Source organism: Mesocricetus auratus, unplaced genomic scaffold (genome assembly GCF_017639785.1).
Source record: "Mesocricetus auratus isolate SY011 unplaced genomic scaffold, BCM_Maur_2.0 Super-Scaffold_100003, whole genome shotgun sequence".
Lineage (NCBI taxonomy): Eukaryota > Metazoa > Chordata > Mammalia > Rodentia > Cricetidae > Mesocricetus > Mesocricetus auratus.
This window is the reverse complement of record NW_024429188.1, coordinates 88,457,091-88,482,345: the sequence shown is the minus strand read 5'-3', so window position 1 is coordinate 88,482,345 and position 25,255 is coordinate 88,457,091. Positions and strand designations below refer to the sequence as shown.

The 25,255-nt window shown below is 39.3% G+C and overlaps 1 protein-coding gene and 1 pseudogene across 1 annotated transcript in view; one reads left to right on the top strand and one right to left on the bottom strand.

The window, feature by feature from the left end:
* The window catches only part of LOC101827186 (A-kinase anchor protein 17B), a 35,485-nt gene extending 11,964 nt beyond the window's left edge, over positions 1-23,521 (top strand). Inside the window, exons 4-7 of the mRNA XM_013122786.3 lie at positions 8,575-9,343; positions 13,849-13,979; positions 16,962-17,196; positions 19,001-23,521. Of these exons, the coding sequence (XP_012978240.1) occupies positions 8,591-9,343; positions 13,849-13,979; positions 16,962-17,196; positions 19,001-20,638 (2,757 nt within the window). The 5' untranslated portion in view covers positions 8,575-8,590 and the 3' untranslated portion in view covers positions 20,639-23,521. The remainder of the gene's footprint in view (positions 1-8,574; positions 9,344-13,848; positions 13,980-16,961; positions 17,197-19,000) is intronic.
* Positions 11,279-13,774, bottom strand: LOC106022235 (annotated as a pseudogene).
* Positions 23,522-25,255: the final 1,734 nt, after the last annotated feature.

Genomic DNA, 25,255 nt, shown 5'->3' with positions numbered 1-25,255 from the left:
TAGACTGACCAGGCCACCCAACTTGATACCCACTTTGAGGGGGCCTGGTTCGGTCTCATGCTGGTTCCCCAGCTATCAGTCTGGGTTCTGAGCTCCCACTTGCTCAGGCCAGCTGTTTCTGTGGGTATTTCCAAAGTGGAGGCCTTGAACTTTTAAAGCATTGGAATTTTTTAAATACTAGAGGAGTTTTAGAATTGTACTGTATTTTGGTTGTGAGCCTAGCCTTTAATGGCTGGGCCATCTCTCCAGTCCTAAAAATGTACTCTATTTTGTATTATGATATTAACATGAATCTTGAAGACAAACAAGGGAGGAAATATTATGATTTAACAGAAATATGCTCATGTGTCAAATTGATAAGGAATAGATTGTCCAGGGTAATTTTGATTGTAAAATCAACACATCCTAGAGTCGCCTAGGAAGATGGAACATTCATTAAAGAACTGGCTTGATCAGACGGGCCTATGGGCGTATATATGGGGTATTGTCTTGATTACTAATTAATGTAGGAGGACCCAACCCTCTGTGAATGCTAACATTCCTCTGGGCTAGGTAACAAAAAGCTATCTGAGTGTAAGCAGATAAACAAACCAGTAAGCATCATTTTTCCATGGTTTCTGCTTGAGTTCTTGTTAGAGTTTCTGCCCTGACTTAACTCAATGATGGACTATGACCTGGAAATGTAAACCAAATAAACCCTTTCCACCTTGTAAAAGTATTTTATCATAACAACAGAAAGGCAAATTAGAACAATGAGGATAGTTTACTTTTTTAAATTGGAACTTTTGCTAATTCATGGAGATTCTAATTACAACCTCCTTTGTGTGAGAATGTGATTTATACTAGACTGTTAAACCTTTTTGAGTAACTGGTCTATGGGTATGACTGTGATTGATGAAAATCATGAGAATAGTGTTAATTAATTCTGCTGTTACTGTCAATTGAATCTTTTCTGTTCAACAAATTATTTTTAAATTTAATGTTTATGTTTTAAAAGTAAAACATCAAATCTACCCTATTCCTTTCCTCTCTTGATTTTTCCTCAAAGTCTCCCACCAATATTCCCACTTAACTTCATGTGATTTTTTTATTAGCCAACTGAATCTGCTTAGTGTTGCCAGTATGTGCATGGATATAGGCTCATCTACTGGAGCATGAGTGGCCTCTCAGGGGCCACATCCCCTAAGAACACAGAATCACCATCTCCCCAGCGGCTATCAATTGCTAAGGGAGCTAATGATGGTTTACCGACCACCTCCCTACTCCATGCTAGGATTTTGTTTGGCTTCATCTTGGGTGGATTTTATGTGTGCTGTCACAATGGCTGTGATTTCATGTATGTGATAGAGCTGTCATGTTCAGAAAATATTATTTCACTGCGAATATACACTTCATCTAGCTCTTATGATGATTCTTGAGCCTTAGGAGAAGAAGGTATAATACAGGTACACCCTTTAGGGCTGAACTCACCATTTGCTTCCCTGCATGTTAACTACTTGTAGGTCTCTGCATTAATACTCATCTACAGCAAAAAGAAGCTTCTCTGTTGAAGGTTGGGAAGTGCACTAATCCAGGGGTTTGAAGATAAGAACCTAGGAGGCAGTTGATTACTGTGTTGACTTAGGAAACAGTAATAAGTTCTCCCCCAAGTACAGGTTCTTGGCCCAGTTGACAGTACCAAGCATTGATTTCATCCCAGTGAGCCAACTTAAATGCAATTGGGAAATGGTAGGTTAATCCTATAATATTGACAATCATGAGCTTCTTAAAACACAAAATTGGAATGCAAAATTAACTTTTAGTGTCACTTTTAAGTACTATAAAATTTTTAAGTATTATAAGTAGCCTAATAACTTGATTAAAGACATTCCACTTGTCTTGGTATCTGTATTTTGATTAATATATAACCAATTATCTTAGATATGTTTGTTTGTTTTAAACAGGGTTAAAAACTGAGATCATTAAACTAGGCGTGGTGGCCTTTGATCCCAGCACTCAGGAGGCAAAGACAGGCAGATCTCTGTGAGTTTGAGGCCAGCCTGGTCTACAGAGAATGAGTTCCTGAACAGCCAGGACTGTTATACAGAAAAACCCTGTCTAAAAAAACACATACATCGGCTGGGTGGTGGTGGCACACGCCTTTAATCCCAGCACTGGGGAGGCAGAGGCAGGGGATCTCTGTGAGTTCGAGGCCAGCCTGTTCTATAGAGTGAGTTCCAGGACAGGCTCCAAAACAATACAGAGAAATCCCGTCTTGAAAAAAAACCAAAAAACCCCCACACATATACACACATAACTAGAGATCATTAAAAAAGACAGAGATTATGTGAGGAGAAAGCAAAAATGTTTTTAGACCAATTTTTAAGAATAAAGTAGGGCTCTCTAAGAGATTTAATTAACTAAGGATTGGGGCATTGACCTTGGAACTGAGAAAGCACTCTGATTTAGAGGAAAGCACCTGCTAGTTTATTAATATATAAGTATTTTAAAGAAATGTCTATTTTTATTATACTACAAAATAATTGTGCCGTGAATTAAATACTTTGCAGGAAGATGAGTGATTGCCAAAGGCAGAAGGAGCATTACAAAACACACAAGAAAATTTGTGAAAATAATGGTTTTTTCTACTATCTTGATCATGGTGATAGTTTTTCTGTGGTGTGTATACATGCGTCAAGACTTATTAAAATGTGCACTGTTGACATTTGTTCCGTTTATGCTATAAAAATGGGTTCTTACATATCAGTCATGTCTCAATAGAGCAGTTTTATGTTTGCGTGGTACTGGGGATGGAACGCAGGGCTGCCTGCATGCTAGACAAACTTGCTACCGCTGTGCAGCATTCCCAGCCCACTCAATGAAGCAGTGTTCAAAACTCACCTCTGCAACCTGTGATCCAGCTAGCACCACAGTTGCTGTGTGATCCTTTGTTCCTCAGACTCCCACTCTAATCTCCCAGGCTTCATTCATGACTCATACAGCCTTCAGTGATGGAGTCAGATGCCAGGGATGGCACAAAGATGGCTGCATTGGTGGTGGAAGGGGACTGTTATTGTATTCACTTGTTGTGACCCTTTCCTAGACACTGTATCTTTTCAGACTTTATGTAATGTATGTTTATAGACATACAAACCCTTTTACATTATTTTATGAGTTTATTATATTGCATTTGTGAAACTATATTGTGACATATTCTGCAACATTTTTCCTCTAAAAACTCTCATGGGTAGCCCATTTTAACAGCAAGTATGCCTCCCTCCCTTTCTTTCTTCCTTCTTTTTTTAAAATTCCATCTTCCCCTTGTTGTCTTTCCACTCCTTGTTTATTTTTCCTTATTTTTAATTAAAGTCCTGTCCAGAAATGTATTTTATGTTTGACCTCTCCCAGCTCCTCCCAGATCCTCCCCTTGTGCCTACCCAAGCAGGGCTATGATCTCTCTGTGTATGCCTGTGCTTCTCTCTGTCTCTTTCTGTCTCTCTGCCCCTGTTTCTCTTTGTGTGTCTGTTTCTTTCTCCCTCTGCTTTTCTCCACCCTCGGCATGTCTCAGGCATCCTTGAGGAACAGGTGCCTCAATGGAATTGATTGTTTGCAGCTATGTGCCAGGTGTTGCACTAATTGTCCACGGCATTGCTGTAGCACGGAAACTGTGATATATGCAAATGTCTGACTACTTGGTATGCACCAGGTCCTTGACAGTAATTGAAAATTAGCCTCTATTCTTGGAAAGCAATTTAAGATAAAATATCCACATGCATTTCATTTTAAGATCTAAAGACTATGACTGACTGGAGAAGGTATAAGAACAACTGTTTTTGTTATTGCAGTCATAGGGAAATTGGAATTTGAGAGTCCAAGTTGTGACAATTTGAAAGGGGGCCATTTTAAAATTTACAAATTTTAATTGGCCCATAGTTTTAAAACCAAAAAATAATTATATGTATTTATGGGACACAAATTGACATTGCAATATATATGTAATGTGTAATGATCAAATCAGAGTATTTGATATGCCCATCTCCTCAGACATGCATCATTTCTTTGGGTGGAGAATATTTAAAACCTGACCCACTAGGTATTTTGAAATATACATTTTTTTCTTATCTCTAGTTCTGTAGAATAGTAGCAGTTATCTTGCCTAGTCAACTGTACTGTATGCACGCTAACCAGTGTCTCTCCTGTCCCTCTTCTAATCCTGTGCGAACCACCATTCTACACTCCATTTCTATGAAAGCACAGATTTCAGCTGCTTTGTGTAAGGTTCTGCAATATTTGTCACTACATTCCTGGCTCATTTTACTTAGTATAATATTTCCTAGCTCTATACATGTTGTGGAAATAACCACTTTTCTATCTTTATAGGGTTCAATAATATTCCATTGTGCTTATATACTACATTTTTTTATCCACTCACTCATCTATGAGCACCCAAGTTAATTCCATACCTTGATTATTGGGAATAATGCTGTAGTAAGCATGGGGGTGTTGATGTCTTTTTGACATACTGACTTCATTTCCTTTGGACATATGCCCAGTTAGGAGACTTCTGGGTCATGTTCCAGTTATGGTTCTATTTCTAGTGTTTTAAGGAGCCCCATGCTGTTTTGCCTAAACCAGTACCCTGAAGTGTTTTCTCCTATGATTTTTCCCAGTAGTTTCATGCCTTACATGCAAGTCTTTGATCTATTTAGAGTTGATTTTTTGTATGTGATCTAGTTTCAGTCATATAGAATGATAATGCAATGTTGATGTAATATCATACAGTATATTATATATATTTCTCTAAGTGCCATTTATTGAAGACACTTTCTCCAATGTATGTTCTTGGTGCTCTTTTAAAAATTTTCATTATCTCTGGGTTCTTTATTCTCTTGTATTGGTCAATATATCCGTTTTATGCTAGTGTCATGCTGTTTTATCTACAGCAATTTCATATGGCATGTTTTGAAGTCCGATATTATGCCTCCAGCTTTGTTGTGTTGCTCAGAATTGCTTTGGCAGTTCAGACATTTTTGCAGTTCCATACAAGTTTTTTTTCTCTTCACTTTTTAAAAAAATTTAAGTTAGAAACAAGTTTGTTTCACATGTCAATTCCAGCTCCCTTTCCCTCCCCTCCTCCTCAGCCCTCCCCACCAGGCTCCCCAGTCCCCCCACCCAATCTCCACTCCTATCCCCAGGGAGGGTGAGGCCCTCCGTGGTGGATATCCAGAGTCTGTTATTTCACCCAGGGCAGGGTCTAGGCCCTCCTTCAAGAGTCCAGGCTGAGAGAGCATCCCTCATTGTGGGATGGGCACTCAAAGTCTATTTGTATGCCAGGGATAAATACTACCCAAGGCCCCATATGTTGCCCAGGTCTCCTCACTGACACCCACATTCAGGGGGCCTGGGTCAGTCCCATGCTTTCCACACAGCCATCAATCTGAGGTCCAAGAGCTCCCCCTCGTTCAGGCCAGCTGTTTCTGTGGGTTAAACCAGCCCAGTCTTAACTCCTCTGCCCATCAGTTCTCTCTTTCTGACACTGGATTCCAGGAGTTCAGTTTAGTGTTTCCATACAAGTTTTAAGAATGTTTTCTCTTGTTTCTGTGATGGTTATCACTAGTGTTGATAGGTGTTGCATTGAATCAATAGATTACATTGCATAGTATAGGTACGCTACTGTATGGATTCTTCTAGTCCAGGATCATAAGGCATCATTCCAGGATGCTGTTGTCTGTTTCCCCCACAACTCCCTGCGTGTGTGTGTGTGCGTGTGTTTCAATTTCTTTTATCAGTGTTTTATAGATCTTATTGTAGGGTTCTTTCACCTCTGTGGTTAAATTAATTTATAGGTATATTTATAGATGATGCAAATGGGATCACCTTCTTGATTCTTTTTTCAGTTACTTCATTGTTGCATAGAAATGTAAACTAGATGTGTGGATTTCTGTGAGTTAAGCATTTCAAGGTTAGTCTGGCTTACATAGTGAGTTCCAGGCCAGCCTGTCCTACATAGTGAGTCCTTATCTTAAAACTTAAAAAAAGATTTATTTATTTTTACTTTATGTGTGTGAGTGTTTTGTATGCATGTATGTCTGTGCACCAAATATATGCCTGGTGTTAGTGGAGACCAAAAAAGAGCTCAAGAACCTGTGGAACTGGAGTTGCAGATGGTTGTGAGATGCCATGTGGGGGCTGAAAACCAAACTCCTGGTTCTCTACAAGAGAAGCCAGTGCTCTGAATTGCTGAGCCATCTCTCTAGCTCCCAGCACTGACTTTTGTATATTGATTTTGTATTCTATAACTTGTCTATCAGTTTTAACACATTTTGGTAGTCTTTAGACTTTTGTGTATATAAGGTAATATTTTCTGCAAATTGGTGATTTGAATTTCTCTTTCCAACTGGATATTTATCTTTTTCTCTTGCTTAATTGCTTTAGCTGAGGTTTTTAGCAGGCATATAAAAAGTGACTCACACAGAACTGGAGAAGTGGCTCCAGTTAAGAGGACTGGTTCCCTCCCAGAGGACCCAGATTTGATTCTGAGGATCTACATGATGGCTCACGACTGTTTGTAACTACAGTTCTGGGGGGTCTAACTCTCCCTTCTGGGGTTCACGGGCACTACACACACATGGTGCATAGACATACATGTAGGTAAAAGACCCATACACATAAAGTAATAAAAATTCATTGACAATCGATCTTCTTGGGAAAACCGGGTTGCTCTTTATAGTCATTCAGTTTTTTTCCAAAACATTTTTGATTCTAGGCCATTTTAATGATTTATGAATATCAGATTCAGGGGCTAGGATGTAGTTCTGTGGTAGAATACTAGTCTAGCATGTGCAAGGGATTGAGTTTATTCCCCAGCACCACAAAATAATCTGTGCTAAAAGAATTTAGAAATTAATCTCCATTAATGCTATTTAGAAGGATGGAACCTATGCTTTGAAATTAATCTATGAAAGTCACCATTTAAAATTCTTTTTGTTCTCAGTATAATTTGGGGGGAGATGTCTGTTAAGATTTTTTTGTCTAGTTTTCTGTTGTTGTTGAGGTCAAATTTAGGACCATATACATGGTAGGAAAATGCTCTATCTCTCAGTTACATCCCCAAATCTGTTTGGCTGGTGCATTTAAAACTTTTGTTGTTAGTTATGTGTATACATGTGTGGGGATATCTGTACAGGAGTCCAGTTGCCTATGGAGGCCAGAGGGGGTGTCGTACATATCCCCCAGAGGGGGAGTTACAGGCCATTTTTAGCCAAGTGAACTAGGTGCTGGGAAGCAATGCATGTTCTTAACATCTGAACTATCTCTCCAGCCCACTTTGGCCCATACTTAGATTAGAATGTTTGGATGTCTATTGTTTCAGAATTACTCATTGAAAAGATTCTCTTTGCTAATTTCTTTATACATCCATAGACTATATGTGAATCTATTTCTGAGTTTTCTATCCCATTCCATAAATCTGTTTGTCTTTTCTTTGATGAGTACCATCTTATTTTAATGACTGTGCTGTTATATAGCTTTTGAAGTCAGAGAGTGTCACTAACATTTCCCCACTGACCTTAAATACTGAGTTGGTTAATTTGGGTATGTATTTCCATATAAACTTTAGAATCTTTATTTTTTGATATACAGTCTCATTATACAGCTCTAGCTGGCCTATATCCCTCAGTATGAACCAGGCTGACCTTAAACTCAAAGAATTCTGCCTGCCTCTGCCTCTAAAGTGCTGGGCTTAAAGGTGTGCACCACTATGCACTGGACTTAGAATTTATATTTGATTGAGAAAACAACTTTTTGAGATTTCTATTGAGATTATGTTTAATATACAGATCTAGTTGGAAAGAACTGACATATTCAGCCTTCTTTTTTGGGGGGGGGTTGGTTTCGAAACAGAGTTTCTCTGTGGCTTTGGAGGCTGTCCTGGAACTAGCTCTTGTAGACCAGGATGGTCTCAAACTCACAGAGATCCATCTCCCTCTGCCTCCCGAGAGCTGGGATTAAAGGAGTGTGCCATCAATGCCCAGCTTATTGAGCCTTCTTATTGATTTACTGCATATACTTAGTTCTTGGATATTTTCATCAGAGTTTTGTAGTTTCTTTTGTAAGATTTTATGCATACTTTTGTTAGATTTCTACCTAAGCATTTCATGAACTTGATACTATTATTAATGCATCATTTTTGTAGTTGTTGGGAGTGGGTAAATAAGACAATGTCTCATTCTGTAGTTCAGGCTGATCTGGAGCTATTTAGGTCAAGATTTACTCCCCATGCCTCTGTTTCCAGAGTGCTAGGATTGCAGTCGTGAGTTACCATACTTGGATTGGCATCATGTTTTAAATCTCTAATTCAGCTTGTTTGTTGCTGACATATAGGCATGCCTTTGGCTCTTTTGGTTAACCTTACATCCTACATCCTACTATAATGGCTTATTAGATTCAAGAGCTAAAAGATACTATTGTAATTCTGCTCACAGTATATTTTCCCTCTATCATTTGGATCTCAGTCTAGCAATGCTAACAGCATTTCACAGTCCCAATCTGTGTTTTGCTCCATCTGTATTAAATTTTTCTCTTTTGTCCTCTAAGGTGGTGTGACGACACCATGACAGTCACAGTGGTTTATGATAACTCTGAGGCAACAGAGCTCTGTGCTGCTCAGCACCTCTACCTCAAGCCTATAGCAAAATTAATGATCAACGTATTGCTCCCAGAGTGTATAGAACCCGTGAGGCCCTTCTCTAACTGGGAAGTTCTTGACCAACTGAAAAGTCTCATTTGCCCTGACCAGTTCACCACAGTGAGACTCTCCAAGAGTACAAAAGACTTCATCCGATTTGAGGGTGAGGCTGAAACCCGAAGTTTGGTTCAGATTCTGAAAGCGAAGTTACATGGGAAGATCATCAAACTAAATGGTTTGAAAACTGACTTAAAAGTAGTGGCTACAGATGCCCAGGGAGAGTGGGAACACTTCCCCAAAGAGAAAGAGGCCTCAGTGACTGCGGGAGCTGAAGAACAAGACCATGATAAGAGCCCAGATTCCATCTATTTTGAAGGCTTGCCCTGTAAATGGTTTGCTCCTAAAGGTTCCAGTGGAGAGAAGCCCTGTGAAGAGATCCTTCGAGTAGTCTTTGAGAGTTTTGGGAAGATCAAGAATGTGGATATCCCCATGCTTGACCCCTACAGAGAAGTGATGACAGGTGGGAGCTTTGGGGGTTTCAACTTTGGCTTGCAAACATTTGAAGCCTTTATCCAATATCAGGAGTCAACTGACTTTATAAAAGCCATGGAATCCCTTCGAGGAATGAAGCTCATGCTTAAAGGAGATGATGGCAAGGCTCTGGCTTGTAACATTAAGGTAAGAAGGATCCAGACTTCAGTTTTCATTGTTTGAGTGATCCCAAGACTGAGTTGAAAAGAAGCATCTCAATTAAATGTCTTTAGGTTCCACTAGGGTCTGATCAATCGGTGCTGCAGAGATGCATGCTATCATGTATACATGCTTGTTTAGGAAGAAAAACAATCTTCTGAAATCAGGGAGCCCACCCGCTGGCATTTTAAAGTGGTGGTTTTTATCATGTGGGTCTCTACCCAAGCTTTGGGAGGGCATTAAAGGATTATTCATGCCTCCCATGGAACTAGTTCATATGCTTATTACACTTAACAAGTACTAAATAATATACTATTTTAAAAATGATAGATATTTAATAAAATATAAGGTGCCAATAAAATATAAAAAAACTGGAGCTGGAAAAATGGCTTCTTAGCAGTCAAGAGTACTGACTGCTCTTGCAGAAGACCCAGGACCAAGTTGGTTTCCAGCACCCATATGGTGGCTCACAAACATCTGTAATACAGTTCCAGGGGATCTGAAGCTCTCTTCTGGCCTCTGTAATTACCAGGCATGCAGACAGTGCACAGACATACATGCAAGCAAAATACCCGTACATATAAAATAACAAAAGTGTTACATGCTAAATGAGAACATAGTTAGGAACAAGCATAAAGCTGCTTTATCCATTCTGGGTTTGACTTCCAAATCTGTCACACAAAGCCACTAATAATTGAGCCTTCTTTTAGATAGGGGATTTATAACATTAAACACTATATTTTCAGCTAGATATGGCAGTGTGTCTTTTATCACAGCACTTATGACATGGGAGCAGGAGGATCGGAAACTCAAAAGCAGCTTGGACACTGAGAGACTCAAGTCTCCAGGAAAACAGTAGCTTGTACTGTGAATGAAAGTGGGCTGCTGGAGTACTTGTCTAACATCCACAAAGCCCTAGGTTCCATGAGGAAATCTGGGTAGATTGTCATACTTTTTGGTATATGAGCTTATGATAATGCAGCTTATTGCTTTTTCACCTTTTGTATTTAAAATACATAGATACAAAACCAAACATGTACATATATATAGTCGAAGTTCATATTCTGTTTATGTATATAGAATTTGTATAAATCCACCCAAATTTCTCCATGACTTCATTCCCGTCCTCGGAGTTTTAATGTTCTTCTACAGATTTTATAAGTGCTTACTTCCATCAGTAATTATAATTTATTTGCATCTCAGAAATTATTTTTAATGTGATATCTTTAAAATTACCTTCTATATACTTCACTCCCTACCCTCCCATACTGACTCTCCACCAGAAAAATCTGTTGCTGAAATGAACAAGAATATAAGGAGCTATCTGACACGGCTCCTAAATATCCCAAGGTTTCTGCTTATACAAACCAAAGAACCCAACTGGCTAAAAGTTATAGTTAGTAGGAGAAGAAAACATAAGGTATTTAACTAAAATTTTATATCTCAAGCTACAAAAATCTCTCTAGTCTAGCATTAAATTATATTGGGCATAGACAGCTAGGATGGCTTAAGGTTGCTGGAATATATAATCTTATTAAAATAAACAGCCTTCTAATTATTTCAGAGTTTAATTAGCTATTAGTATTTTTAGGGGATAAATAACTAATTAGTGTTAATGAATTGATTCATCTAAATGGATGGTTGTTTGCATTTATGTATTTATTTAGTTTATTTTGTTTTGAGATGAGCAGGCCTGAAACCCGTGCTGTTGTAGCTAAAGTCTAGACTCAAGATTGTAGTCCGCCTCTTTAGTCTTCTAAATGCTGGCTTTTCTGGCACGTGTCACCACACATGGCCTGTGTCCTCATTTAAAAACTACAGAATCATAGGAGTGCAATGCAGGCACACACTTAATCATGATTCATATTGGGAAGGAATAGAACATTATACACGAATTCTTTTAGATGTACAATTGCAGGCTGTTCCTAATGGGAAAAAATGACAGTCTTTTCAAGCTAGAAAGAACCAAACAGAACAGTATTGAAGGAAAAGAATATTTACTGTTTTGAAAAGGAGAAAGATGTATTATAAAACACAAAAACAAGATCTGCACAACAGAAAAATACCCGTCTTTAGCAAACAAACAAAACCCCCTGATAGGCAGAGGGAATCTAGGCCACTTGGAATTGAGGACACATACCACACAGACATGGAGGAGACAGTACAATGAACTGCCCTCACAAGGAAAATCAGTAAAACAAATTTGTAAAAGTCCTCCTGCCTGTAATTATATATAAATGCACAAGATAGCAAGAATTACAGTTTTGGTTTTCCTTCTTAGACTTGGAATGAATTATCAAACTTCTGTTAATACATTTACTTTTCACGCTTCCCCTGTTTAACAGCATATGCTATATAAGTACATACATGCTGGTATTTCCCCGTAATAATGTTGGTTCTTATCTCAAATCATTGACTTACTTTTTGTATACATCATTTTATTTTCATTATAATACATTTACTATATTTCTAGTGATTCATTTTAATCAACATACTGCATTGAAAGCATCTTAATTTTAAATGAATATTTTAGTACTAAAGTAGGATGCATTGGATTTAGCAACCAAATCACAGTAGAGTAACTACATCATATTGTTTAATTCACAGCTGTAGAAAAATGCTTGCCTTTTAAAATACAATCAAGATGAGACTACATAGCTTATGAACAGCGAAATACTAGGAAACATTGGATGAAGAAATAAGGTCATTTTTCATCCATGGCCATTCATAATCTTGTTTTTAGAAACCTGGAAGAAATGTTCATCTTTGAGTTGTAAATATTCTGGTAAATCTAGTCATTTAGTTGTTTCTTCAATCTCATGAGTTACCGAAATAAGTGGTGCTAAAGAATCAAAGTTCTTTTCTTGGCCGAGGTAGTCGACAATGGCCACATTGAGGATTTCCTCATAAAAGTCCTCTGAGAAGGCATGCACGATATGTGCTTCTATGGACTTTGTCACATTCTTGCACTATGGGTTCCAGCCTTATATTCACCACCATCTTATGGGCATTCCCATTTCCAACATCAGAGAAACAATAATAAGTGCCAGTGGACCATATAAACTGGAAATTTGTCCTGGAAAAATTAGCTGTGGCAATACCCAGCTGCTCGGAGCTACAGCAGAAGCCTTGCATCACTTGGCCTAGGCAGAAGTACAACAGCCTTTAGGCATTCAGCAGGTTTCTAGCAGGTTTATTGCAAACCATCTGCTGGGAACAAGGGCTGTGGCCTGATTCATACCTGCCATGGAATCAATAAGCTCAGTCCCCTGGACCAGCTGGGGTACTCAAGCAAGAACTCTGCATTTCCGGATTGGTCGTACACTAGCCAATCGGATTGCACCAGCAGCACAGGCATCAGCACATGCTGACCTGAGTAGCTATCTCTAGGAGGCACATCGATTATCACCTGGAAGTCCTAACCCAGCAATGGAAAAGACGCAGCTAAATTCTTCTTCTCTAAATCAGTCTTCGGCATGAATTTGAATTTGTACTTTCAGTTTCGTGTTTGTGTGTGTTTGTGTGTGTGTGTGTGTGTGTGTGTGTGTGTAGCTACTTGTGTTAAAAGGAACCATGGCTGTGAATATATTGTTTTCATGCATATTTACTTATTTATTTTTTTGCAGCACTGGGGATACAACCCAGGATTTTGCTAATGCCAAGCAAGTGGTCTACCACTGGGATACAATCTCCAGTTCCCTTGTGTACATTTCAATGACTAGTTCTCCTTCTCTTTATTTGTTATTATTCATGGTGGGCATCAAACTAGAGACCTCCTAAATACTGATGAGCTAACACAACATCTGCCTCTGTTCTAGTCTTTAAGCATATCTATTTATCCCACTTACTCATATTTCATGATATAAATATAGGTTTATAATGTGATATCATTAGGTTGCTTTTCTGCCAGTCTACCCCATTCCTTGCCATGCTCATTATTTTTATCTCTGCTGACGTAAAAAACAACAACACATCAATCTAGTTGATTATTATGGCTACTAGAGGTAATATATTTCTGACCTGTTCCTAGACTGCCCTGTAATGCTACCCATTGTCATATGTAAAGTAATTTCCTACACAAAAAATTTAAGACATGAAAGTAAGAGGGGCACCATTTGGGAAGGAGAAGGTATTTGTTGGAGTGGGAGGGTAATAAGAGAGGGCAAGGAGGGGATTATGTTCACAATACAGTACAAATATATATGACAGTGTCCAAAACTGAATTGAAAAATAACTAAAAATATTGCTATAAATATATCAAATTAAGATGGTAGTTTGATATACTATTTCAAAGGTTTGCCAAAGAACATCCTAGTACCTCCAAGTACTAGTCAGCTCTTGGCCCATAAGCAGTAGTGCAGCGTGGCTGGGATTCAAAGGGCATATTGAATTCTTTGGTTTTAAATTACTGTGTGCCATCTTAGCTTCCTCTCTCTCTTTCGTCTGGGATTCATCCAGTCCCCTGACAAGTCTTTCATCTGTTTTGGGAGCAGGTTATGTTTGATACAAGCCAGCATTTCAGTGAAGGAGCTATACAGAGGAGGAATCAGGAAAGGCTAAAATTACAAGAGCTGGAGGAAGAGAGGAAAAAGGAAAAGAAGAGAGAAGAGGAAGTAGCTGAAAGGTAAGTAGATCGATTTTTAACAATGGCGAGATTTTTCCTTTTGATTTTTTGGATTAATTCATTTTGGTGAATAGCTAGATTCAATAGATAACATGGAGGTGAGGGCAGGCTTTGGTGCAGATGGAAAACTCCATCAAAGACAGTCTTAGAAAATGCAGATGATAAAACAGGTGAAAGCAAGAAACTGGAAAGGCATCCCAGGAAGTGAGAACAAGTAGTAAGGGATAATGAGACTAGCCAGGTTAAGAAATCTGGGGGAAAGAGATTTTAAGAGAGAACAAGGAACTGCTGTTTTTACGGGGTTGGGGTTTGAACCCAGGGCCTTGCACTTGCTAGACAAGCATCCCACCTGTGGGCTTGTGGGCTGTATTCAGGATCCAAAATTGTAGAGATTATCCTAACCTGACTCAAAAATTTTATTACTTTACCAATATTATCTAACCTCCCAATTTAAAATTAAAAAACCACATAGTTTTAGAAAAAGCTTTCTTTCTTTAAAATGATCAAGAATCAAAGTAACCCATAATCGTGGATTTGTTGGGGCCATTTTTTCTTGTTGGCCAGAACTTTTACTGTGAATTCGAGATACTTCTGCTTTCTTTCTTCAGTTTTACCATTAGTTACCCATCATGGAGCTTGGGCCTAGCTAGACCATTACCAAACATTTGCCAAGAAAGGACAGATACCAGCTTCATAGGACTCTGATAGCCCATCTTTTTAAACTTCTGGCCCATATTTTTTTATATAAATCATACTGTTTTAAAAAAAATTAAGGACCTCATTCTACATGTCCGTCATGTTTTTTTTTTTTTTTGCCTCATCAGATCCAGGAAATTAGGCCAGAGTTTTAGCCACTTCAAGATACTATTCTTTCTCAAATTCCAGGTCCCCTTTAGATAAATAATCCTTTGTCCTTTAGTCTTTTATTTTTTCCCATATTTTCATGGGGGTCTATCTGAGTTTATAGGGTTCTTTTAGTCCCTGTATCATCTCTAGCATTTGTTATTTGTTTCTTTTGACAGAGGTGAGATGAAATCTTAGTGTAGTTTTATGATGCATTTAAAATTTTTTATGTATGTGTTTGACTGCATGTGTGTATATGTAGTATGCGTGTGCCTCATACTTGTGGAGGCCAAAAATGATGTCAGGTCCTCTTGAGCTGAAGTTATATACCCTTGTAAGCTGCCATGTGGGCGTGGGGAACTGAACCTGGATCCTCTGTAAGAGCAGCCAGTACTATTAACTGCTGAGCCATCTGTCTATCCCACTCTTACTGTAGTTTCCACTTGCATGATGACAGCTGTTAGAGGTTGTCTGATATCCCTGTTTTTGATTTGCACTCTTTTGAAGAATTGTCTGTTAATTCATTTGTTCACTTATTAATTGGATAATTTGATTTTGATGATTAATTTTTAAAGTTCTTTATATATTCTGCATATTAATTCCTTCAGATACATAGGTAGAAAGACTTTTCTTTTATTCTATAGGCCCTCTTTCCATCATGAAGAAATATATATAAAAATCTCAGAGTAAAGTGGGCAAAAAGTTAACATTTTAAAGTGAGGGGACTGGAGAGACGGCTCAGTGGTTTAGGGCATTGGCTGCTCTTCTAGATGTTCTGGATTTAATTCCCAGGACTCATGTGGAGCTCATAACTGTCTGTAACTCCAGTCCCAGGGAATATGACACCCTCTTCTGGCCTTCAAAGGCACCAGGCATATACATGGTGCACAGACATACCTGCAGACAAAATATCCATATGCATTACATAAATGAGTAAATAATGGTAACCTATTGGAGCAGCTTCTTTCTAGATCCTCTCATATCAGAGTTGAAGTCTCCTATCTTTATACTGTACAAGCAGGAGTTGAGCCCTGTCAAGGCCAGTTGTTCATTGGATCTACTTTCACTTTAGGGGTTTCCCCTTTTTACATTGCCAGTCTGAGTCTTGTCCTGCCTGAACTTCTCAGCATGGCATGTCAGTCTCAAATGGTAGGCCGCCACTCAAGATGACACCTGAGTATAACCTTCCAAAGTATGTAGCATGGCCGATCTATCTTTCAGTAGGAATCACTGTCACACTAAATCCTCCACCTGGATTTAAGGCTCCTGAGGAAGAACTGTACCCTTGTCTTGTGGCTGTGACTACCATCCCTGTTTTATCAGGGCTTACTATGTCTGAGACTCCAGGTTCCCGTCCCCTGCCAGGGAGCTGGGTGGACTGCTTTCAAACCCTGTTTTTCTGAGCCTTTCAGCTGTTGTAGTTTCGTGACTTCAGACCATATCCTCTTTTATTCTGCCTTCAGAATAGAATCTGTTGTTTATTTCCTTGCCTGTTCTCCTTCATGACATCACATAAAAGTGCCAAAGCTCTCTTCCTTCCCTCCCTCCATCCCTCTCTCCCTCCCTCCCCCTTCCCTGCTCATAAGGTATACTTTATACATTTGTATTTTACCAAGAAAATTGTGTCTTTTCCCTTGACTGATGTTTTGTGGACTTTAGGGGGCATGTGTTTTATTTCTTTTGTATGTGTGTGCTTGTACAGAAGTAGGTACAAACTGTGTGTGTGTGTGTGTGTGTGTGTGTGTGTGTGTAGGCCAGAGGACCCCAGGTGTCGTTCCTCTGATGCTGTCCATCTGTTTTTTGAGAAAGGGTCTTCAACTGGCCTGTAACTTGCCAAATATATTAGACTTTGTGGTCAGTGCATCCCAGGGATCTACTTGTCTCTACCTCTCCAGCACTGGGATGAAAGATATGTACACCATGCTAACTCAGTCTTTATACAGTCACATTCCTGATTGAGCTATCTCCCCAGCCCCTGATTATTATTTTACCATGAATTGTCAATTCTAATCCCAAGGTTACCAGTCATAGTTTTTGGGAAGCCTAAGTGGTTACTTCTCCAGGGTGGGGGGATGGGAGTGAGACCCAATGGCTAATAATTATTGCTTGAATGAATGATGAATCTTAATTGTTGTCCAGAAAAAGAAAAGATGAAGTAAGAAAAGCCCAAGAGAAGAGAAAGAAGGCCAGGGACAGGAGGAGAGCTCTGAAGGAAAGAGACAGACACCGACAAAGAAAGGAGAAAGTGAAAGCCAAGACTGAGGCTACTCAGGAGCTGGACTCTACGGAGGAGTGGGGAGAGAGGAAGTGCCTGCTGGCTCAGAGGCGGGTTGAAGCCCTTCGTTTGCTCCGGGTCCTCCTGAAGAAAATTGCAGTAAGGCTGTTTCCCAGTTATTCTCTTCAGTTTTGGTAGATACTAGTGTTTTTGAACTCCGGCCTTTGGCTTCAAGTACTGTCGCACTAACAGTGAACTGTGTGGCAGACTTGTGGCATTCATAGGGGTTTCCTTTCAATCGCTTGCTCTCACATAGCTCCAACCATGGAGTTCTAAAACCAGTCTCTAAAACAGCCCTGTGTTAGCTCTGCCCTCCCTCCATGTTTCTAAACTTTAGGATAGTATTCAGAACACTTTAGCTGCTCTGTCCTCTTCTGAGTTCCTAATGCATATGATGGGAACGTACCAGAGGGATCAAAGGGGCGGGTGTTGTGTGGGTGCTAGATCTGTAGCCTTCTATTAACTTTATTCATCCATCCATCTGTAACAGGTTTGGATGTAAAGGGAGAAGAATCTTGAGTCTTGTCAGGGCTCAAATTAGCCTTGTCCTGAGCTATCTGGTAAGGAGTTTTTAAACTCACAGACTGATTATCTTCTTCAAAGATTTCCATTTCTCTAAGATATTTCTCTCCCTTTATGGGCCGCTACAGATTGTCAGAATCACAGATACCTTAGAATAAAATCCAGAGAAATTTTGAAAGTATTCATTTAGAAGTCCATTTGCAGTGTTTTTAAATAGGAAGAATGACAGCTGTTGCTAGTCTATCAAGTGAATTTTATGTCTATTTGCCATGTTGATCTCTTGCTTGTTACTAAAGATAGCTAAACTTGGTGAAAGCAGGATCAGGAAAAATAATCTCACACTTGGATTATTGACAGCAAGCCCAGCTGTATTGGATTTTAGTTTACCTTAATGATGTACAAGTGGGACTCTTTTGCAGACTCCACCTCTTTAAATGGGCATGGAACCTAATACTGGAACCCATTAATACTTACACTGACTACAAGTTAAAAGGGGGGTGCTGTGCTCTGACGTGTGACAGACATCAGGGGAAACGTGCTGCAAACCTTCCTGTGGATGGGGATGCAGGCATCATTGTTCCCCTCTTCCTCAGCTGTGCACAACAGATTGCATCAGACTGGACCACAGGCACCAGACAAATCTTTGGGCACAGCTACATTTTCTACTTGGTGTTTTGCTTTTCTTTTCTGACTTTGTAAGGTATAAGTGTTCCACCACTAAACTGCATTTCTGGTCCCCCCACATCTTTCCCCTTGATGAGGCAGGCCAGGTGGCTCAACTCAGAGGCATCTTCAACTTGCAATCCATAGAAAGAAGATTGGAATACGAAATGGAGGGACAGTTTATTAATTCAGTTGACGTTGCTGGACGTTTCACCCACGTGCCTTTTCTTGTACTAGGATTACCTGTGAGGGCTACAGAGCATTCCTGTTATAAAACAGTAGGCTTGTCAGTTTTTGAGCAAATGCCATACCAAAAGAATGCTCACAGATTTAGTAAAAACAGCTCATATTATATCAGGACATTTAATTTAGTAGTTTTCTCAGTACAATATTGTTCCTAATTTGGAACTAGCCTGGGTTTCTTCAGAGCAGCACTGGCTCAGCTTTTGGAAAATCTCAATCTTGGTGTTTTATTTTGAATTTTGGTTTATATTTATTTATTTTGTGTGTGAGCAGGGAGCAGCAGCATGCCACAGTGTGAGTGTGTCAGAGGACAACTTCAGAGAACTGAAGTCACTTCTCTCCCTTCTCACATGTGTGTCCCTGGGTTAGAACTCAGGTCATCAGGCTTAGCAAGCAGGCATCTTTACCTGCTGAGCCATCTTGCTGACTCTATTTGGGTTTTCATGAGTGACCATTAAATCTTTTCTCTTTAAAGGGATCCACACAGTGTAACCCACAGGAGGCTGATGCTATGAAGCCTGAAGCTCATCATGTCCCAGGGGCTGCATTGAAACCTCCAGAGGAAGAAGAATTAAACACACTGCAACTTGTAGATCAGGAAGAAATGCCAAGTAATCAGGCTCCCAAGTCTGACGGTAAACAAAAACAAAAAGCAAAGAAAAGAACTAAGACCCACTTACAGAAGTCTTCACACAGCCCTGGGGTGAAACAAGTAAGATACTCAGCTAGAAAAGAGGAAACTGGAAAAGTGTTAACTGATGGGTGCGATTACAGTTTGGTCTCTGACCAGAATTCCTTGCAGAGTACAATGAATCCAGACCAGTCCATTGAAAAAGAAGACCACGGAAGTTGTAACAAATCACATTCTTCTAGACAAGTTGTGCTAAACCATGGTAGGAAACAGAAGATCTATGAAACAGATGAATTTATTGACTATCTATTAAACTATTATCAGACTCCAGAATATGCCCGATTCTGCCTGGAAGCGAGTCACCTAACAAGCGCAAGTCAGTGGCAGAGAGATGTCTACGCCAAGGGGGATGGATTTCAGGTCAATCTGAGAAAGCACAGGTGCCACTCAACCAGTCTGAGTGAAGTTGAGAGCCTGGAGGGGAAAGAACAGGATCACGAGCAGGACTGGCCAAAGGTGTATATGAAGGCTCCTGAGAGCAAGTCAGAAAAGACAGAGAAGGTCAATTATGCCAAAGAATTTACTAAGAAATCTAAAAACCGTTGCAAGGACATAGCATGTGAAACTGAAGATCACCTGTCCCCAACTGATGGTGAAAGCTACCCAGTGGAAAAGATTCATAGACGAGTCAAAGATTCTCAAAACACAAGAAAAAGTCCAGGTTCCTCATCCCTAAGGTCAGTAGATGTAGGTTTGCCATTGGCAGACTTCTTGGAGGAAATTAGTAGTGATTCTGAGTGCTTCAGTGAAACTCTTACCATAAATGAAGAGGAGGAAGAAAGGTCTGTGGCTGTCTATAATAGCTCCCCTGAAAGAAGACCTCTTGGCACTGACAAAATCATTACTTGCAAACAGAAAACTAGATCAAGTCAGCAGACCTTGTATTCAGAGTGGAAACATGACACTGAGGAAAAATACTCTAAACACAAGGTTAGGGCACCAGGTAAAAGGTCCAAGTATGAACTGAGATATTCGTGGCTTGAGGATGAATGTGATTCCGTTCAAGTTGACAAGAACATAAGCAAAACTAGAGAAAAAATAGCTCCCAAGTACATGCTTGATGAAGGCTACTACCATGAATCCAGTTCCAGTGATGAATTAGAAAGCATCACAAGAAAGAGGAGGAGACTTACTGGCAGTATGTTTGGCCAGAATGTGAACTATAGACCCATTCATATGCCATTAATGCCACCAAAACGTGCTAGAGCTTTCTATTTGGGATATTTCTCCAGAAAAAGACAGAATCCTTGGAAGGCAGAATATAACCAGGATGTAAGAAGGTTTAAAAGATATGAAAGTTCTGAAGATTATATGCTTGACTCTGGTAATTATTATGTTAGTCGTGACAACCAGGAGCACATTGAGTATGGAAGCTACTTAGGAGACAGCTACTCTGGCTCTTTGTATTTTAAAATGTTCTGATGGCCACTTTGAACAGGAACACCTTTATTTACAGGAAACAACTGATGAAAAGAAAAACTTCAAACCAAATATAGTTATGTTGTTAGCAACCACAGAGCAAGAACTAGAAGAGGGTCAAGTGCAAAATCTTGTTCCTCTTGCCAAAGTTTCAAGTGTGGGTCAAAATGACTGCAGGCATGTCAGCAAGGAAATAGAAAACCTGTAGGTTCTGAAGCTTGGGGAAACAATGTAATTGCAAAACTTCATGGTCCAAGGACAGATTTTATTTTAAGCTTTAATTTGGTGCCAGTAAAGGAAGCAGACTAGCATTAAGAAGGCTGACTTATCCTTCTATGGCTCTTTTGCTGTCACAACATCTTGCATCATCTGTCTTCAAAGAGAATAATAGTGGACAAAAAGGCATCTTTTGCTGTGTTCTTAGATTTGGTCAGAAGCACTATGTATGGTAACAAACTTTCCTGAATTTTACTTCATAATAATTTTAGATAAAGGAGAGATCCAGAGGCTAGAATCAATGATAGATTTCATGGCTTTAGAATTTCATGAATACCCACCAGAAAGAAATGAATATATTCCCAGTACTCAAAGAAGAATCTAAAAGGGGCCGATTGCCCTTTGATAGATAGATGGGACCATTAGAATTTTTCTTGCTTGTTTTATGAATCCCATCACTTTCCAAATAAAAATAAAGCACCCGGATTGAATTTATAAAATCAGGGGGATTTGCAAAAGGAAATACCAACAAATCCTGGAGTATCAATAATGGCACTTGGGAAGAAAAGTTGTGACAGTATTCTATTTCAGGCTATGTAATCCTTTCACTCAGGGTTGGGTGACATCAGTTTGTAAAAAGTCACTGAATATCCCCCAAACTGACTTTTATAAAACAGTAGCAAGTGCCTCCTCTGCCCTTAACAATGCCATGGAGTTAGGAAGAATTAAAAGAAAAGTCCATAGTTTTCTAGCTGTGGAAAAATTGTATCTGTGCAGAATTTGTAAACAATGTTAAATAAGCAGTTTATCTTTTTGCCGACTCATTTTGGACTTCTTAAATATGTTTTTAAATTGAGATATTTGTAGATTTCTGAAGACTTACCCCTTAACACAGTGCATGTTCTGTAGAAAGTGTGGCCGACTCTTTCTGCCTTACATTGGATTCAGGACCTCAGGGCAGTTAGTTGACCTTCTTTTTCCCAACAAAGCTATACCTGACCTGGCAATTGGTGATGAGTGAAATTCGAGACTGCCTGCAACAGGAATACTTGTTTGGAATCCACAGTATCAGCGAAGGGCAGCAATTTCATTTCAGTCTTAACTGGACATTCTTCAGGAAAGCATCTGTTGGTAGGGGCATCTAGGATGCCATTCGGTGGGGTTACTTACTATCGGGTCTCACGTTGTGTGCCCATAAACTGCTTCTTGAGCAACCTGGTGTCTGAAGTGCTTACAAAATCTTATGATTTACCTGAAATAAAAGCCACAGGTTGTTTTATTGGTCTGCATATTCCTATTTGGAGAGAGGTATGATCAACCATGTAAAAGTTCAGAAAGGAATATAACAGATTCACATGTGTTACTAATGTTAAGTGAATAGTGTGCTGCCTCTCGTGTTCATTCAATCCCACTTTCAAGCGGTTTCACTAGTAAAGCTAGGTTTGACTTGCCCAATCCAAAAGATTGCTCACGGGTTGAGAGTGCCTTTTTTGTTTCGTTTTTTGAGAACTAGCAATGACTATTCATGTTCAAAGTACTGTTGCCCAAAGTAGCCTTCGAAATGTTTTCTGGCAACATATTCTTCTCCTCCAATAAAAATCTGCGCCCTCTCCCTTTTTTTTTTTTTTTTTTTTTTTTTTTTTGGTTTTTCGAGACAGGGTTTCTCTGTATTGTTTTGGAGGCTGTCGGTCCAGCTTGGCCTCGGACTCACAGAGATCCACCTGCCTCTGCCTCCCAAGTGCTGGGATTAAAGGCATGCGCCACCACTGCCCGGCTGCCCTCCCCGTTTTATTCCATTGAAACAAACAAACAAACAAAAACATTATGGGTTTGTAATAGAAAGCAACTGATTGTTTTCAAACAAACAAGACCCACTCAATTTCTTCCCTCATTTGTGAATTTTTCATGAGGGATTTTAGGCAGTTTTGCTCACTAAGAATTAAAAATCAAACTGCAGAGTTCAGCAGCATGTGCAAGTGTTTTCTTTATTAGATGTGGTGCTAAATCATTTTGATGCAGCACTTTTGTCCCATTTCATTTGTTTGCTGAATGCTCTCCTGGGGTCTACAAGTAAAAATCCCGCTTTTGCTGAACCCTGGAGTTTTGTATATGTCTGTGGTAATGCATTGTAGATTTGTGTCAACCCCTTTTTTGGTGTAGGCCTTACGGGAGAAACATAATAGCTTACTTTGTGCTTGTCACTCGGTGGCTTAGTAAAGAATGTAATGGAACTAACTGTTACGACTACTTTATCTCTCGATATTATTTAAGTTGTGAAAAGTATTTTCTCGTATCTTCTTTTTGTCTTATCAAACAAGGGCCTGAGTTGTTTTTATTAAATAGGGGTTTCGTATGCTTTCCTTGTATGTGCTGCTAATCCTGTAAGGAGATGTCTGTAAATGTGCTTTGTTCATTTGTTTGAATTTCTCAGGTAGAAAGCCATGTAACCTAGGTAATTTGAAAACACAACCAAATCAATGTGTTTTTGTTGCAAAACTGTTTGAACGTGTTGTTTTTAATAACAGTGATTGATTCCACTTTGGGGGAAGTTTCTATCTGTAGTATGATATGTTGCACTAATGTTGCTCTTTTTGCTTATTTGCATTGTTAGAGAAATGATGCGTATTTTAATTTTCATATATTTAAAAATAAAATTGTCAATAGTAACAACAGTGACTATGGACTTATCATTGTACTAGCTAGATTGATGCATACCCATAACATTTCTAACCAATTTCAATATTTTAATTCTACTTCTCCTTTATGATAGGAACTGATTCTGTCAGCTGATAGAACTAAAAGCCAGGTTGTTTTTCATTTCGGATAAACTGGAATAGTATTTAGACTAGAAATTATCCTTCTCTAGGTACATCTAAAATTATTTTTGAGAATATCATACAGGTATACAATGAAGTATGTTCTAATCTGCCCCCCATTTCTGTCCTCCATCTTCCCTTGTTTTCCTAATACACTCCCTTCCAACTTAATCTTTTATTTTTTGATAGTCTACTATGTCTATTAGAGCTCTGCATATGTGCATGGTTCCCACTGAACCATGGGAAACTTACCAGTGGCCACAACCTCAAAGAATGATCCTCCTCCCCAAGCAAATATCCATTTCGAATAGCTCCTCAGTATAGGGTGGGGCCTGGAGATCACAATTATCATCTATACTGGGATTTTGACTGGCTTTACCTTAGGCGGGTAACCACAGCTGCTTGGGTGCATGTGAGTGATGGCTATGTCATGTCCAGAAGACAGCATTTCTCAGTATTCTTCACCATCCTCTGGCTCTTAGGTTCTTTCTGCCTCCTAAGTGATGACCCTTGAACCTTAGTGGTGATGATGGGTAGGATTAATATAGATGTCTTGTTAAAGGATAAACACACAATACATCTTTTCAAGACAGGGTGTCTCACTAGAAACCCAGGTTGGCTTTGAACTCCCCATCCATGTGCCTCGGCCTCCCAAGTGCTGAAATTACAGGTGTGTGCCGCCATGTTTAACATAGTATGGTTTACCAGTGCTGTTAAATGGTAGCAAAATTGACTCTGGAATTTCATTTCATCTCATTCCCTCAGTTGTGTGTGAAACTTAAAAATTTATAGATGTCCAAAAATAAATGGACATGGAATGGGGAGTCTACTACAAAGGGCTTAGGTCCCTAATTTGTCTTTGATCATTCGAGAGTTAATTGTATCTATATATAAAGTAGCAAACTGCTTCAAAGTATTATATAATGAAGATAGACTGCACTTTTAACTCTGGGCACTTTAGAGTTGTAATGTTCCTTGTTGGGTTTCACGAGCTCTTTCTGAAACATTAAGGACTGTATGAATGCTTGCTCTGAATAAAAAAACAATCCATGTCCCCTGGTAAGTTGATCACACTCTAATCAGATGGCCCTTGCCTACGGGGCAGCATAAATTGAACTTGCTTGTGAAAAAAAGAGGGCATGTTATTGGGAGGGGATAGGAGTGAGGAGTCTAAGAGGAGTTAGGGGTAAAGTGGGGTGTGTGTGAATATGATCAAAGCACATTGCATGTATGAGATTCTCAAAGAATAACAATAGTTAGGACAATAAAAGCCAAACACCCCTCCTGCCATAAACCCCCTAAACTTCCTTAACACTTGGTAACCCCAGTGCCTTCAGTAGTATTTTTTTTTCAGTAGTAATATTTCTTAATTAACACTGTTACAGACTTAAGTTTAGAGAGTTGACTCAGAGGCAGCATTTGACAAGTCACAGAATTCAAGCTCACTATTTCACAACTTGTTTCCTTTCTTCTGTCTCTGTTTCCCTCCTATGTAGTTCAGGCAGGCCTTTTACTTATTATCTTCCTGCCTCATTTTCCCAGTGCTGGGATTACATGGTTGTTCATCTTACTATATACAGAAGTCTAA